We start from the raw sequence: 16485 nt of genomic DNA on the forward strand, positions 1-16485 counted from the left end.
TGTACAACTTGATTACATAAGCAAATTCACAATTATGATAATAATTATATGAATCATTTCATTACCCTAGTATTCTAATTATAAATATTCTTTAGATAATTGTTTTCGATTTATAGAAGGAGAGTTGTGTGCTATTAATTAAAACTTGTTATGTGTAGGCAAAGAAGAAAACAGGAGTAATACTAACCCAATGATTATATGTAATCCAGTCTTTTGGCTTAACAAAGTGAGTTTAGGTGTATGCGTGTGTGAGAGGATGCACTTTTACAGAGTTAGAGCAGTGTGTATTTAGACATTCTAACAGATGGTAAAATTTTCTGAGATATTTTTCCCCACAGAAGTTCTTGTGTTGGATTATAGGTTTATACTCTCATGAGGGAATGATAATGAATAATATTTTGTTTTCAAACCACATTGAGAGGTCTCCATGAAACAGCATATTTATTGTGCAAGGATTATAGCCTCTTTAGGTCACAGGGTTGTGGTTTTGGTTGCTGATGGGATTATTCCCCTGCAGGCCATTATGAGTTAGAATGTGCTTCTGTGTATAGACTCCAAGGGGCTTCCCCCTCTTGTTTTGTATGAAGACTTCTTCATTCTTGAGTTCTTTGTTTGGATTTATTATTTTTTTATTTATCAGTCAGGATTGGATTCAGCTAGGCATTAAAGAAATCAACGTGATATTGGTTGTACTGTATCTCAAAAAAGTCCAGAGGTGGGCAAATCCATTCAAGTACAATATCACAGCATGATGTTCAGGCCCTCCGCCCATGGCCACTTATCTCCCATTCTTAGTGTAGCTTCTACCAGTTCATCTGATAACCCCAGAAACCAGCTGGACTACCAGACGCTTTCTCTGCATCCAAGCATTGCAGGGTGGGAACGGCAGGCATTGCAGGGTGGGAAAGGCAGGCAAGCCACTCCTTCCAGCTGAGTTAGTCCCCTTCAAAATAACTGTTTTGAAAATTTTATCACAAGACCATATCTAGCTTTAAGAGAAACTAATAAAATACTTTTTAGTGTGGAAAATTATTAACTCAAATATAAACAGAGTGCAGAACTTTAGAAACAGGAGGCAACAATCTTAAGTACTTACGATTTTTAGAACACGTCATACAACCCTCACAAGAGGGATATAAGATGATATATTTTTTACCATTGAAAAAAAATTTTTACCTATATAAAGGGAAAAATTTTGATATAACTCATATATACAGTTTATTTTTCATTTAAATTCACTGTAATCACAGATTTAATTCACAGCTAATTGTAATATTCAACAAGTAAAAAAGCCATTGTAGAGCTATGGAAAAATTTTTTTTTCTTTTGCTTTAAAGAATAAAAAAATTTTACTAAATATAATCTCTGGGGTCACAAAAAGCACTACAAAAATCTAGAATCCCTCCATGTGTTGCTCTGTTAGCACCATAGCCAGTGTTTCAGATGAGCCTGAAAGCCAGGCCTATTTTTCCTTTCTTAGTAACATGTTTTAGTTGTTATTTTTATTGTGCTTTGCTTCACACTTTGCTGACATTTAAGGGTCTATAAAATTTTTCAATGATGTTGCCTGCTAATATTTTATCCCATAATAGGAGATCGTAAAAACTTTTACAGCTCCCTGAAAAAGAAGTTTTAATATAGATGTAACTTTTTTCCATGGAGAAATAAAGTGTTTCTTGTGTGTGGGGGGGGATATCAAACACCTTTTCTGAAATTCCTAACTTGTCTCTGTATTCTAAACCTTGACTGGAAATCATCCAAAATAAATTTTCAGAAAATCTGGTAGGTTGCCTCTAATATAGTGCCTCAAAGTAGACAGTCTATTCTCTTTGGAAGTACCTGTAAATGGGTGTGCAATTAAATCCTTTCTGATGATTTAGGAAAGTAAATTGTCTTCCTGTTGCACATCTATTGTAAGTAAAGAATGAGGAATATTTGTTACTTATCTGCTTAGTAGAGGGCAATGTTTTCAGAAACGTTTAGTTTACTATTGAATGCATAGAGGGTTCCAAAAGTATTACACGTTTGATGTAATTTGTCCAATGTCACTCTTTGGATATCTATTGTTACACAACAATTACCCCAAATTTAGTGACTTTAAACAATAGTATTAATTACACACCATTTCTCTAAATCAGGAATCTAGACACAATTGTGTCCTATGCTTTCAAATTCCTCCGAGAGCTGGAACACATCATCCTATGGGCAAAAATGAGAGAAAATACTTCCCAGGATTCTCATATAAAAAGCCTTTGTAATAAAAACATTCAACACATATATTTTTTTCGTTACAGCAAATGTGTAGGAAACTTTTGCCTTTCATCTTTGTTTCTATTGCCATATCCAGTGACCAATGGCTTCGTGGCAGTCAGAATAGCACCTTTAGATATTCTCCTAGCAACAACCCTGAGGAACCAGAACCTCCATGGAATTCTGTTGTTAGGAATGTCTGTAATGTTTCATTTTTCAAGAAGACTACTTAAAAGGTGGCACTTTAGCTATGTGTACCCTTGATGTTAGTGACAGGTAAATATAGTTTTTACAAATTGCTGAAGTGGTAAATATTAATCTTAATTATACCAAAAAATCTAAAAAGTTATTTTTGATGACCTAGAAGTAATGATGTTAAAGTTGTATTCAATTTGTGTACTTAATATTATACTTTTTTGCCATGTAGTTATAAGACGTATCTTTTTTTCTCTTTCTCTTTGGCATTTTTTTTGAAACAGATTAAGATGCTTAGTGAAGCAGCTGGAAAAAGGTGATGTCAACGTCGTGGACTTGAAGAAGAACATTGAATATGCGGCCTCTGTGTTGGAAGCAGTTTATATCGATGAAACCAGGTGGTTTTTCACCCTCTCTTCCTCTTATCTTCTTTTCCTCTCCTCTTTGTTCCTCTTTCTTAACCCCTCTTCATCACAAACAAGAATTTGAGTGTTTCTACAAACCCTACTAAAACATAAAAGGTTTTCTTCATACGGTTAGATTAAAATTAATCTGAAAAATGCAAGTTTTAATCCAAATACTTTAATATCATAAAATAGTTAAATGCTAAGGTTATAAATAGAGAAAAAACTTAATTTTTCTCTTTCTCCTCTCACTTTTCTTAGGCCAGATTTTAAATGTCGGAGACATGTATAGGCTTATATTGGTTTTTAGTGATAGAAAGATTTTTCCTATTGTGTCATGTTTCGGAGTTCCTGCTGAGAAAGGGTGTTATGTGCCCATACATATCAGGTCTTCCTTGCAGGGCACGAGAAGGGGCAGTCTCAAGTGTATTTTTAGCTGTTGTCCAAACCTCGCCTCATAATTAGCTTAGTGATAAGAACACTAGGAAAGAGGATTTGGACAGTGTTGTTAACCTAGTGCTGCGGCTCTCAAGCTTGTCAATTACCCTTTAGGTGACATTTGGCACATCTAGATTTGACCAGTGTCAGTTTGCATTGCTAGAGAACGGACACTTGTTCCCAATTCTCACCTCAAAAAACAAAAACAAAAAAATGAGGGTGATGGGCTGATCAGGGCTACCAAGTGAATTCATAGATAACACAGAACCTGAGACTTATTAAAAGCCATCAATTTTTTAAAGCCACATGGCAGGTCATGCAAAGATCTCTTGAAGCTCCAGAGATTACTGACCTTGATGGTGACTAAGAGGCTGCAAGGAGATGATTGTTGGTAAAGGAGTCAGAGAAAGAATTATAAAAATGAAGTCAAGATATCAGAGCATGTAAAATGTTCAAGGTACTGTCTTGTGTGTTTAGTTGTCTCCAAAAGGACCACAAAAAGTCCCCAGGAGGTAAAAAAAAGAACAGCCAATATTTCAGCATAAATAATGTAGATGGCAGGAAAAATGAAACACATGTCTATTGATTCATAGGCCCTGTAATATCTTGCCTCTACCATCACATTACTGAACAACCGAAAGCAGCAGCGGGAATGGGAGCGCAAAGAGGGGAGATACCCACTGACTCCTCCCCCTCTGCAGGTGTCAGGCCTGAGCTTGGGGAAGGTGAGAAATGTTAAACCAGGGATGGGAATGAAGTTTTACTTATGTGTGAGTACTGGACTTCACACATGTACACATACACAGCACACACACACGCACACACACAAATGATGTTTACAACAAAACAAAGGGAACATGATTCAAAAATCAGAACAAGACAAAGATACTAACTACGGCCGGCGCCACGGCTCACTAGGCTAATCCTCCGCCTAGCGGCGCCGGCACACCGGGTTCTAGTCCCGGTCGGGGCGCCGGATTCTGTCCCGGTTGCCCCTCTTCCAGGCCAGCCCTCTGCTGTGGCCCGGGAGTGCAGTGGAGGATGGCCCAGGTGCTTGGGCCCTGCACCCCATGGGAGACCAGGAAAAGCACCTGGCTCCTGGCTCCTGCCATCGGATCAGCGCGGTGCGCTGGTCACATCGCGCTGGCCGCGGCGGCCATTGGAGGGTGAACCAATGGCAAAGGAAGACCTTTCTCTCTGTCTCTCTCTCTCTCACTGTCCACTCTGCCTGTCAAAAAAAAAAAAAAAAAAAAAAAAAAAAGATACTAACTACATGACAGTCTTGCCTCCACCCTGGATCCAATCTACAATCCAATTTATTCTTTTATAAATTCCTTGTACCACTTTTCAGCCATTTATTATCCCTTTGTATTTTTGTATTTTTTCTTCTTCCTTCAAGGAAGATAACATATTATATGGTCGTTCAGCTTGCTTTTTTTCCCCCACTAAACAACAAAACTTAGAACTTTCCCTGTACTATATTTTAAATATTGTGATAACTGACAATTTACATTAATAGTTGGCAGAAAAGGCCATGGTTAATGTTGTCTTGGACAGGTGGTTCCTTCATTATCCCCAGAACAAAATTCCTCTGCCAAAGGATTCCTTGAAGCCATAAGTTACAAAAAAGGCACATTTGTTTAGATTATAAATTCTATACAGATTTATTTTCTTGGAAGAAGTAAGATACTCCAGTGATCATCTCCCCCACACAGACACAAAAACACTGATGTGCACAGTTACTCAGGCACCAAGTCACAAGAGCTATAGAAGTCAGGTTTTAGTATAAGAATAGATGCATTACAGAATGGGAGGATTAAGTGCCCATATCACCCTTTCCATTGCCCTAAAAAGTTCAGCTTGGAGAGAGAAGTCTTTCCTTCCCCTCGGGGGCTGGCAAGGAATTAAGCCCAGATCTTAGACTTCAATCTCAGCATCAATCCTTCTCGTATGGTGAAACCCAGCATTGGACAGGAGGACCCTAAGGTCCCTATTCCCAGGCCAGAAACTACAGACTGAGCCCTTGGACCTTCCTTAGACAAGTGCTTAGCACACAGTGGACAAAGACTTCTGGAACTGGGGTGCAGGACAGAAATGTGAGTTTAGGACTTTGCCTTGAAGTGCAGTGCCGGGGGTCCAACAGTAAGACCCAGCCGTGGATAAAGTCCCAAATCCTGGATCCTATCTTCTGTGATCAAGCACAGAACTGCACCCTGGTGGGATGGACTCATTTTGATGTTAAACACCACCCGCATTGCACAGGCCTGACATGAACCCCTGAGTCTGTACAGCCCCTGGTAACCATGAGACCCAGGTGCAACTCAACTCAGTGTCAGCCTGCATGACCAAGGGACTGCCTTCATCACTCCTCTCCCATTCTTGGGCGTACAGCTGGGCACAATGCCAGTCACTGGGGAGAAGGACACCCAAGAGAGCACAGGACTATGTCCTGGAAAACAGAGTTCTTCCGGTAAAATTCCTTACTGGTCACATCTTAACAATTGGTGTGCCCAGGCCAGTGCCTGCACACAGAGCCCCTAGACATGCCCCAGTGCTAGATGAAGAACCATGGTCCCACTTGACCGCACTTACATCCACTCATCATCACCTGTGGTTGAGTGCATGGGCCTCAGCCATACCCTCGTGCTGCACTGGTCTTGGTGGGCTCCAGCTGTGCTGTATCATTGCAGCATAGGAGGCTCATCCCATTCCTCCCTAGTCTCAGGCGAAACAACATGGAGACAGTAATCAGGTGTTTGTGTGAAGAAAAGATATATGAAAGCCAGGACATTGTATAGAAACCTAGGACTGGGACTGTGGGGAACTGTACTCTCCTGCCAGACTTCTGCCCAGCGTTCCCAATTCTTCCAGTCACTACAAATTGAGGACAGGTGCCCCTGTGACCTAGGCCCCGTCCAGCTGTCTGCCAATGTGATGCTCCTCCTCAGACCCCTGCCATTGATTACAGAGGAAGAAGATAAAGATGGCACTACAGCATCCAATTGGAACTAAATCCTAAAAATCCTACAGAACCAGCACCCAAAGATACATTTAGGAAAAATCCTTTTACCATGAAAGTCACTCTTCAAAAGGGAGAGACTGCTGGTCTGACTGATGTGTAAATATCAACATCAGGAGATAGGAAATCTGCAAAACAAGGCAGTATGATCCCCAAAAGAACAAGCTAGTGCTTTAGTAATAGACTCCAAAGAGATGGGGAAAATATGTTATAAAGAATTTAAATGATGCTCAAAGATAAAATACAGGCAGACAGTCTAACAAAATTGGGAATCAATACCTGATTTGAATAAGGACTTGAGCAAAGAGATACAAATCTCTAAAAGAATCAAACAGAAATCTTAGGCATGAAGAATTCAGTGGGTAAACAAAAAACACCAGGTGGGTGGCCAGCAGTGTGGTGTAACAGGTTAAGCTGCTGCCGGCGACGCTGGCATCCCCCACATTAGAGCTCAGGTTTGAGTCCTGGCTGTTCTGCTTCTGAGCCAGCTTCCTGCGAATGCTCACGTGAAAGCAGCAGAGGATGACTCGGACTTAGGCCCCTGCCACGCATGTGGGAGACCTGGATGAACTTCCTGACTCTTGCCTTCAGTCTGGCCAAGCTCCCACCATCACAGCCATTTGGGAAGTTTATCAGCAGATGGAAGATCTCTTCTCTGTCACTCTGCCTTTCAAATAAATAAAATACATCTTTTTTTTAAGAAAAAGATGTTTGTTTTAAAAACCACAGTTGAAAAACTCAATAACAGACTAGCTCAAGGAGAAGAAAGATTATCTGAATTTCAAGCCAAGTCTTTTGAGATACTCAGATTCTCCCTTCTAAGAAAAAAAAAAGGCAGTGAAAAATAAATATAGCATCTAAGACCTTTGAGAAATGATTAAATGAACAAATATTATAACATTGGAAATCTCTAAGATGGAAGAAGGGAGTAAAGGCATAGAGAAGCTACTGAGATTTTCTGGGAGCAGGCAAGATGGCTGAATACCAAAGCAATGAAGGCATTGTTGTGAGTACCTGAGGAAGAGCACTGGAGCTCAGTAAGAGAATAACAGGAACCCAGGAAGACACAGAGGCCAGGGATGGCAGCATCGAGAGAATAAAGCCAGCTGGCCATAAAAGCCCCAGCCCCATGATCCTGGGAATCCCTGCTGCAGAAGAAATGTGAGCAGGGGAGCCCATTGCATATCTTGCATGGGTAATCCTCAGGAGAGAGAAATTTAGTCATGACAGAGTAGGAGCTCAGTAAAGAGAGCTACCAGAAAAACTCAGGGCCACTCTACTTCAGAGAAAGAACTCATTGTCTCCTCCCACAACCCTCAGAGAACAGGCTGCTACCGTGTGGCGCCATCTTGAGAAAGGAGTCACCTTTGACATTCCAACGGTTCCTTTCATATATCCATCTCAGGAGTCCCACAGACATTATAGAAATGTGGCAAGAAAGACAGTTGCCTCACAGTTCCAGCTGACCCCAGCATCCTAGCCCACAGAGGAGTCTCTTCAAAGCACCATGCATACAGAGCACCTCGGAGACCTGAGTCTCAGAATCCCAGAAGTAGGGATGTCTACTTCTTCAGGGCTGTGGGTTGTCCTTTTCCCCCACTCTCCCCTCTGCCTAGCCACTCAGGGCATTGCTCCTTGCTACTAGAACCTGTGCACACGGAGACTCCAGCAAGGGTTTTAGCAAAGCCATTAGGCAAGAGAAAGATAAAAGTCATACAGATAAGTCAAATTATCTGTGTTTGTAGATGACATATTATAGAGAGCAATCAAAAGATTCCACAAAGAGACTGCTATAACTGATAAGAAAATTCAGCACAATTGCAAGACACAAAATAAGTACTCCCAAATCACTAACATTTTTATACACCAACAGCAAACTCACTAAGAAAGAACTTATAGGCATGACCTCATTCACAATAGCTACCAAAAACAAAAAAAGTTTAAATACGGATAAATTTAACCAAAGATGTGAAAGAGTTTTTTTAAAAAAAAAAAGATTTATTTTTTTTTGAAAGACAGAGTTACAGAGAGGCAGAGGCAGAGAGAGAGAGAAAGAGAGGTCATCCATCTGTTGGTTTACTCCCCAGATGGCCACAATGGCCGGAGCTGAGCTGATCCGAAACCAGCAGCCAGGAGCCTCCTCCATGTCTCCCACGTGGGTGCAGGGGCCCAAGGACTTGGGCCATCTTCTACTGCTTTCCCAGGCCATAGCAGAGAGCTGGATCGGAAGAGGAGCAGCCAGGACGTTAAGGGATGCTGGCACTGCAGTCATTGGCTTTACCTATTACGCCACAGTGCCAGCCCCAAGGATGTGAAAGACTTTTACAATGAAATTATAAAACACTAATGAAAGATATTAAAGATGTTAAAAAAAAGGGCACTTTCATGTTCATGGATTAGAAAAAGATTAAATGTCCATACCACCCAAAGCAATCTTCATCAAAATCTTCATATAATTAGAAAAAAAAAATCCTAAAATTCATAAACACAAAAGATGCTGAATACCAAATACATTTTTGAGCAACAAGAACAAAGCTAGTGCATAATATATTGGGTTTTAAAACATACTATGGGGCTATTGTAACCAAAACAACATAGTACTGCATAAAAACATGCATATAGACCAATGGAACAGAAATGAAACCCTGGAGATAAATCCATGCATCTACAGTCAATTATCTTTGACAAAGGTACTATGAATATTCCTGGAGAAAATCTCTTCAATAAAATGTGTTTCCATATGCAGAAGTTTGAAACAAAACTCTTACACCTCTCACTTTTTATAAAAATCAACTCAGAATGGAACAGATATCTAAGTAAAAGATCTGAAACTGTGAAACTATTAAAGAAAAACACTTGAAGACATTGGCAAAGGCAATGTGTTTTTTTGAATAAGACAGCAATAGCACAAGCAAAAAAAGAGGCAGAATTAGACAAACAGGACTTTATTCAAATAAGATCTGGTATACAAAGGAAGAAATCAACAGAGCAATCAACAGAATGCATAAAGGACTGATATCCAGAGTATATAAGGAACTAAAAGAATTTAATAACAAAACAATCCAGTTAGGAAATAGGCTAAGAATTTAAATAGGTATTCTTCAAAAGAGAAATGCAAATGATCTGCAAACACATGGATAAAACCACTCAGTATCATTAGTCATCAGAGAAATGCAAATAGAAATCACAATGAGGTATTTCATTTCAAATACAATGGCTATTAGTAAAAAAGATGAAAAATTAAAAAAACTGATGAGGATGTAGAGAAAAGTAAATCCTAATACACGATTGATAGGAATATAAATTAGTAAAGCTGTTATGGAGATCAGTATAGAGGTTCCTCAAAAAAAACTAAAGGTAATATCTAACATGTGACCCAGCTATCCCATTTCTGAGACTATATCCAAAAGAAACAAAATCTATAATATGAAAGAGATACCTGTACTTCATGTTTATAGCAGCACTATTCATAATAGCTAAGGTATGGTATCAGTCTACATACCGATGCCCTCAAGACTCCAAGGAGACATGAGAAGATCTCACTGTGCAACGTTATAGTTAAACTCTCAAGAATACAACACAAAAAGAGAATTCTAAAATCTGCCAGAGAAATGTGCCAAGTCACATTTAAGGGAGAACCCATTTGACAACGCAGATTTTTTTCAGAGGATGCAAAATGATACATTCCAAGTTCAGAGAGAAATGATCTGTTAACCAAGAATCCAACACTCCTCAAAACTATCCTTGATAAATGAAGAAGAAATAAAGACTTTCTAAGACAAAACATCAGAGGGAATTCACCAGCAGCAGTCTGGTCTTTATAAAAGATACTTAAGGAAGTCCTACATATGGAAGCATCAGAAAGCTAACTACAATCATGAAAACAAGTATTAAAAAAAGTATACTCAAAGTAAACAGAATTTTTTTAAATGACAATACTGTCATTAATTACATCCAAGTTTATTATTGATAGGTAAGCTAAGTTCCCTAGTTAAAAAACATTCACTGACTGAATGGATTAAAAACAAATAAAAGTATCCAATGATATTGTTCCTACAAGAAACTCACTTCACTAGCAAAGGCACAGCCTGAAAATGAAATATGGAAAAGATATTTAGAGAGAGAGAGGGAGAGAGAGACAAGAACTCGATCTTCCATCCGCGGGTTCACTCCACAAATGCCTGAAACACTGGGGCAGGGTCATGCTGTAGCCAGGAGCCAGGAATTCCAGCTGAGTTTCTCCTGTGGGTGGCAGGAACCCAAGTATATCATCTCCTACCTCTCAGGTACATCAGCAGGAAGCTGCATCATAATAACTGGGCAGGACTCAGTCCTAGACACTCCCATAAGGGATGCAGCCATCCCAAAAGGCATCTTAACTCACTGTATCATCATGCTCTCCCCTTTACACAGTTATTGTAAATTAACAAAGATCAAAATGCATGTATTAAGAACCTGATGTTCCTACAATTTCTTTGTTCCTTCATTTGTCTCATGTGCTCTGTGTTGCTCACGAGCTGTCCTTAACCAGATGTTTTTGCATTTGTGTATAAAACTTAAAAAGTTACCTTTACAATTATCTGCATATTTACACATTCATATCATTCATTTTATATTGGCATATTGCTAACTATCTGGTTTGTCTATGTGTTCCATCTTTCGTTTGATAGATTCTTTCATGGTATTTTCATTCCCCTTTTTTCTGATATATTCCTTTCCCAGAAAATTATGACTCCATACCTGTTTTGCCAACTTAGTTCCCCATGATCTCTAACTCATTTAAACATATAGTACACTAAAACTATAGTCATTTTTCATTTAAAATTAGCTGTTTTGTTGGGGGGGAGAGTTAAGCACAATGCTTATCTGCTTCATGGTAGGAAGTTAATTTTAATCCTTATGATGGAGCGCGCTAGCTTTTTTTTTTTTTTTCCTAAGATTTATTTATTTGAAAGTTATAGAGGGAGGAGAGACAGAAAGATCTTCCAATCAATGATTCACTCCTGATGTGGCCGTGATGGCCAGGGCTGGTCCAGGCTGAAGCTAGGATACAGGAGCTTCTTCTGGGTCTCCCACATGGGTGCAGGGTCCCAAGGATTTGGGCCATCTTCCGTCACTCTCTCAGGCATACTAGCACAGAACTGGATGGGAAGTGGAGCAGCCAGGACTGGAACCAGTGCCCAGATGGGATGCTGGCATTGCAGGCCAATGCTTAACTTGCTGCACCACAGTGCCAGCCCCAACCTAATAGCTTTTAACACCACATCATTCTCAATTTTTACTCCAAAGACATAAATCTTTTCATTCTTATTTTAATGCTTTCATGGTATCATGATTTTTTAGTTGGACTAATAATTTCCCACATTTGTACTATCTTCAAAGGGCTCCTAGTTTCATTATCTCACATTAGTCTCACCACAATCCTATGAAGTTGACAGAGTGATTATTACTTTCTATATTTTACTAATGAGTGAACTAAAGCTCGTAGAAGTAAATGGTTTGCCAAAGGTCATGGAATGAAGTGTTAGTGAAAACTGGGACAAGAAATTAACCTATGACTCATTTAGATTCTTCTCTCAATACCTGATTCTTGTCAGGAAATTGCTATAAAACATGATGGTTTTCAGTGACCTATGAAAGATTTAGATAACAATGTAAAAACATACCAATACTTGATAATGTAAATCCTGGGAAAGTAATAGCAAATATGTACAAAGGATTTAATATGTTCCAATTTTTTCAAGTATTTCCTATGTATTATTTCATTTAGACACGATAACAGCCCTATGATTAATATTACCATTTTATAATATTAATCAGAATTAATATGTGCAGAAGCTGAGTCACAGAGGAGACATGTAGTTTATCCAAGGGAACATAGAGTACATTGACGAGTGGGATTAGGCTTTGGCAGTATGAATGTAGAGTTTTGGCTATAAAACATGGTTCTCTTCTCATCCCTTTTGTTGCATTGGACATATAGGTAACATCAGGGATGTATGGATGTATTGCAAGTTTGGATGACATCTCATATGCCATTAGGGTAATCAAACCCAGTAGTGTATGGATTTTGTTGCATCTCCTTCCAATTCTGTCTTCAGTAATGTCATGTTAGTAACTTGAAACTGGGTACTGTAGGAGTATATGCCCTATGGAAAATGACAAGTGCTACAAATAAGAACTCATTTTTTTTTCTAGAAAGCCTGTTAAACATTTACCATCACACTACTGGTTTGACCTAAGGTAACTTCTTTGAATCTTCTAGGAGCTTTAATTTTATGATCAAAATGCAATTTGAGAAATTTTAGAGGAAAGACACTGAATGTGGTTTGATTTCCCTTATATGTAGTAAGACACACAGTAGAACACTGACAATGTTTCTGTGGAAATATGTATATAAGAATATCAGGAAAACAAAGATTTTCTAAAAAGAAGCAAGAAGCATTTTGTTTCCTTTTAAACTTTATTGAGAAAGCTACTGACTTCTGAGGTGTTTTTAATGGAAAAGTCACTTTTTTAGAAAAAATATTCAGTAAGTATTCCAGAGAATTGGTGTTTAAAAGTTGGGCTAGACTGGGAAAAAGATCAATTTGTGGTTAAGCAGGATTAAACAGAAATTATTCACTGCTCTCTCTCTCTCTCTCTCTCTCTCTCTCACACACACACACACACACACACACATACTCTTCCTTACTGGCTGCAGGACTTTGCTAAGAAAACACATTAAAAAAAAATCTCCCAAAGATGATTTTGGTGAGAAAAATAAGAGTTTGATAGAAATTGAATCCTGACTTTCTTTGTGAAGATCATAGCACAATTCCCTAGTGAATATGACTGTTGATTTTTTAAAAGACATTTTCATATGCAAATGCCAATATTTTAGGAGTCCTTCTTTCAAATGTATCCCTAGAGGCTATTGTTTTTCAAAGTTGCACAGTTGTAATCCAGAAACATGTGGCCAAAAAAAAAAAAAAAAATCTGTTTGATTGTTCTTATTTAAATTGGGAAGCCGCCAAGCAAAGTAGCATCCTTGGCCTCATGATAGCAGGGTAGGCAGTTGAGTGGGAGGTACACTTTCAAAGATTGATATTATTCTCAAAAACACCTCCTAAAACACAATTTCAAGCTTTGTTAATGTGAAACAATCTTTCCTATGATTACCATGTTTTGAGCATAGACTCTGTATTCAGAAAGAGTGGGTTGTTTAAAGCCTGGAACTCAATACTCCCTGTTTTGAAGCAAATTACTTAACATCTTTAATCTCTGCCTTTATCTTCTACAAAATAAGGATAAGGAGAATGCTCACTTGATAGGATTGACATGAGAATTAAATGTAGCACACTGACTGGCAGAGTAAAAGTTAAATAGTCATGATTTTTGTTATAATAAGATATAAATATCTCTGTGAAACATAAAACATCAAGATATATAATTCAGGGTTGGAGCTATGGCACATTAGGTTAAGCCTCCACCTGTGACACTGGCATACCATATGGGCACCGATTTGAGTCCCGGCTGCTCCTCTTCCAATCCAGCTCTCTGCTAACAGCCTGGAAAAGCAGTAGAAGATGGTCCAGGCCCCTGTATCCACATGGAAGGCCCGGAAGAAGCTCCTGGCTCCTAGCTTCGGATTGGCCCAGCTCCGTTAGATGCAGCCATTTCCAGAGTGAACGAGCAGATAGAATACATTTCTCTCTGTCTCTCCCTCTCCCTGTAACTCTAGCTCACAAATAAATAAAATCTTTTAAAAATGATATATAATTCATACTTATTGGGGGTATTAAATAATTTCCCGAGAGTAGTTTTTGATCCTGAGTAAATGAAGGCAGGTGACTCAAGTTACCAACAAGCAAAAACTAAGTGTAAAAAACAGAAAGAAGCCTTAATACAGAGGTACACATCTATATAAAAACATCCCCAGTTGACTTCTGCCCCTTGTTAAAGAACTGACTGATGTATGCTTTCAGAATCCATAGTTCAAACCTCTTCATAGAGATTCCCTAACAAAAACCCCTCTGTACCCTTTAAGTTTTGATACCCAACTCTCAGGAAAAGGTTATCATGCCCTATAGAGAGTCCTTTTTAACATGTTTTCCTATTCTGAATTTGGAATCTCAAGATCCAAGACCAAGATAAAGGAAGATGGCAATCAAAATTAATGTCAAGTTGTGCATTTATCTCCCAGGGTCAATACATTGAAAAAAAAAAAAAGACAAAACTGTACAATCTAATAGTTTTCTAAAGGATACAGAGTCCTTTAAATGTGCCTGTGCTCATAACAAAAACCTTATATGTTATTACTGCTCCAATAATTTTAACCTCTTAGGATCCCATTATCTGAATTTTCTATGTGCCAGAGAGTTCTCTTTATTGTAGGGAAATTCAAAGGCCTGTTCAAAATATTTTTCATAAAAACAAGAGCAGTCTGTACCATAGGTAAAAACAAAGCTTCTATGAAGGAAAATACTTTCTGACCTTTGAAGTGTTAGTTTGTCTCACAATGATTAAGGCTTTAAAACTCTTGAGTTCCCTATCAAAATGAGTTACTATGAGCACTAATAATTGAAATCAAAGGAAAGGATGAACATGTCAAATGGGTTGTGTAATGCAAGGCACTTAAAGACACACAGGTAGTTATAAAGAACCAGGTATTTAAAGTTAAGCATCGAGGTACCATAGAAGAAATTAGAAAGAGGAGATTCAAAAGCAGGCTTATCTTAAGAATATGCTGCAAGGTGTCTGGCACGTAACGAATCAATTAATTCACAAACTTTTATTGGGGTTCCGCTCCCGGGCGAGGTTCCCCGGTCCCAACAGAGTGGGGGCCGGGGAAGTCGCACAACAGAGTTTGGGAGGACTCCTTTTATAGATTCAGGGCGTGGGGGTTAAAGGTTGAGGTGGGTCTGATCCTCATTGGCTGACCTTTAGGTACCTGCGGGGACCTTGACAAGGACTTTTCTTCCCCGGAAGTACAGGTAGGAACTTTCCATTCCTGGAAGTATAGGTCTTTCCTCCATGCGGATCCCAAAGCTACCATCCTGACTTTTGATGATAGGAAAGGGGGTAACGATGAGTCTCTCTGGCTACTTCCTGCTGACTGGGGACGTCGTCTACAGGGGCCTGCTGGGAGTATCTTGGGGCTCTGCAGGGACAGGCATGTATGGATGGAGAGGCATCTGGTTGACTGCCTGGTTGCTGAAGGCCTTGGTTCATTCCATTATCACCTGCTGTAAACACTTAAGCAGACACTGTAGTATACAAGTCAGGGTGAGAATAGCAACCGATGATCCTAAGAGTGGCATTAACCAGGTAATGAAAGGATTTTATAGAGGAGAGGAAATGGGGGGGGGGGGTGTCTCTGGACCCTTGTGAGGATTGTTTGATGGATGTGGTTTAAAGCTGATCCCAGCCAAGACCGGGAGAAAGGCCACTCAACTTTTGCAGGTAGAGGGGTTTGTCTGTGGAGAAATTCTGAATAATCATACAACATTAAGTGGGGGAGAGGACCATCAGTACACACAGGTTGGGAGTAGAGTCATTGATGTTAGAGTAGAGGTTATTATTACAAAGTAATGAGACCCAGGTGGGCTAGACAGGGTCTAGAACAAAGGACAGAGTCATTATTAGAGGACCCAAGAAAGGTGCTGTCTAAGCCACAACTAATTTTGCTGATTGAGAGGCAAATAGAACCTGACAGAAGGGGCTTGATAATAATCTGGTGGGCTTTAGGCCTTGTAAGTTAAGAGGCCCAGACACCTTGCATATGCAGTGCCAAATTAGCCCAGACTTTAGATACTAAAAAAGGAAAGTAATGCTACAGGGAGAACTAATGGATGAGTTAGCAAGTCCTGATGCTTCTGACATGCAATTTCAATAAATATAAAAAGCCATTAGCCAGGTTTTGGTAGTATGAGGAATTATTGGGGAATGCCTACATGGAGAAATTAATAAGACTATTTTTGAAGAAGTTGGTAGTGAAGGAAAATGCAGATATAGAACATTCCATTGATGGGGACATGTACTTGAAGACTTTTTGTTTGTTGTTTTTGTTCATGCTGGTTTTAGGATGCAAGACTGATATATTTGTACCCTGGAGATAGTTTTTAAAAAGAGACTTGTAATAAAATACAAAATTAAAAAAAAAAAAAAAACATTTTCATAGAAAGATTAGGTCAAGAA

The 16485-nt window shown here is 39.1% G+C and overlaps 1 protein-coding gene across 7 annotated transcripts in view; it reads left to right on the forward strand.

Annotated features, from left to right (window-relative positions):
- The window catches only part of PDE1A (phosphodiesterase 1A), a 372031-nt gene that overhangs the window by 264093 nt on the left and 91453 nt on the right, over positions 1-16485 (forward strand). For 6 of the 7 annotated variants that reach the window (XM_051849383.2, XM_051849382.2, XM_008258812.4 and 3 more), the window contains one exon: positions 2730-2843. In XM_051849383.2, coding sequence (XP_051705343.2) covers positions 2730-2843 — 114 coding nt within the window. Of the gene's footprint in view, positions 1-2388; positions 2527-2729; positions 2844-16485 lie in introns of those variants that run through there. The other variant, XM_008258810.4, reaches the window with a different exon arrangement.

This window comes from Oryctolagus cuniculus, chromosome 3 (genome assembly GCF_964237555.1).
Source record: "Oryctolagus cuniculus chromosome 3, mOryCun1.1, whole genome shotgun sequence".
Lineage (NCBI taxonomy): Eukaryota > Metazoa > Chordata > Mammalia > Lagomorpha > Leporidae > Oryctolagus > Oryctolagus cuniculus.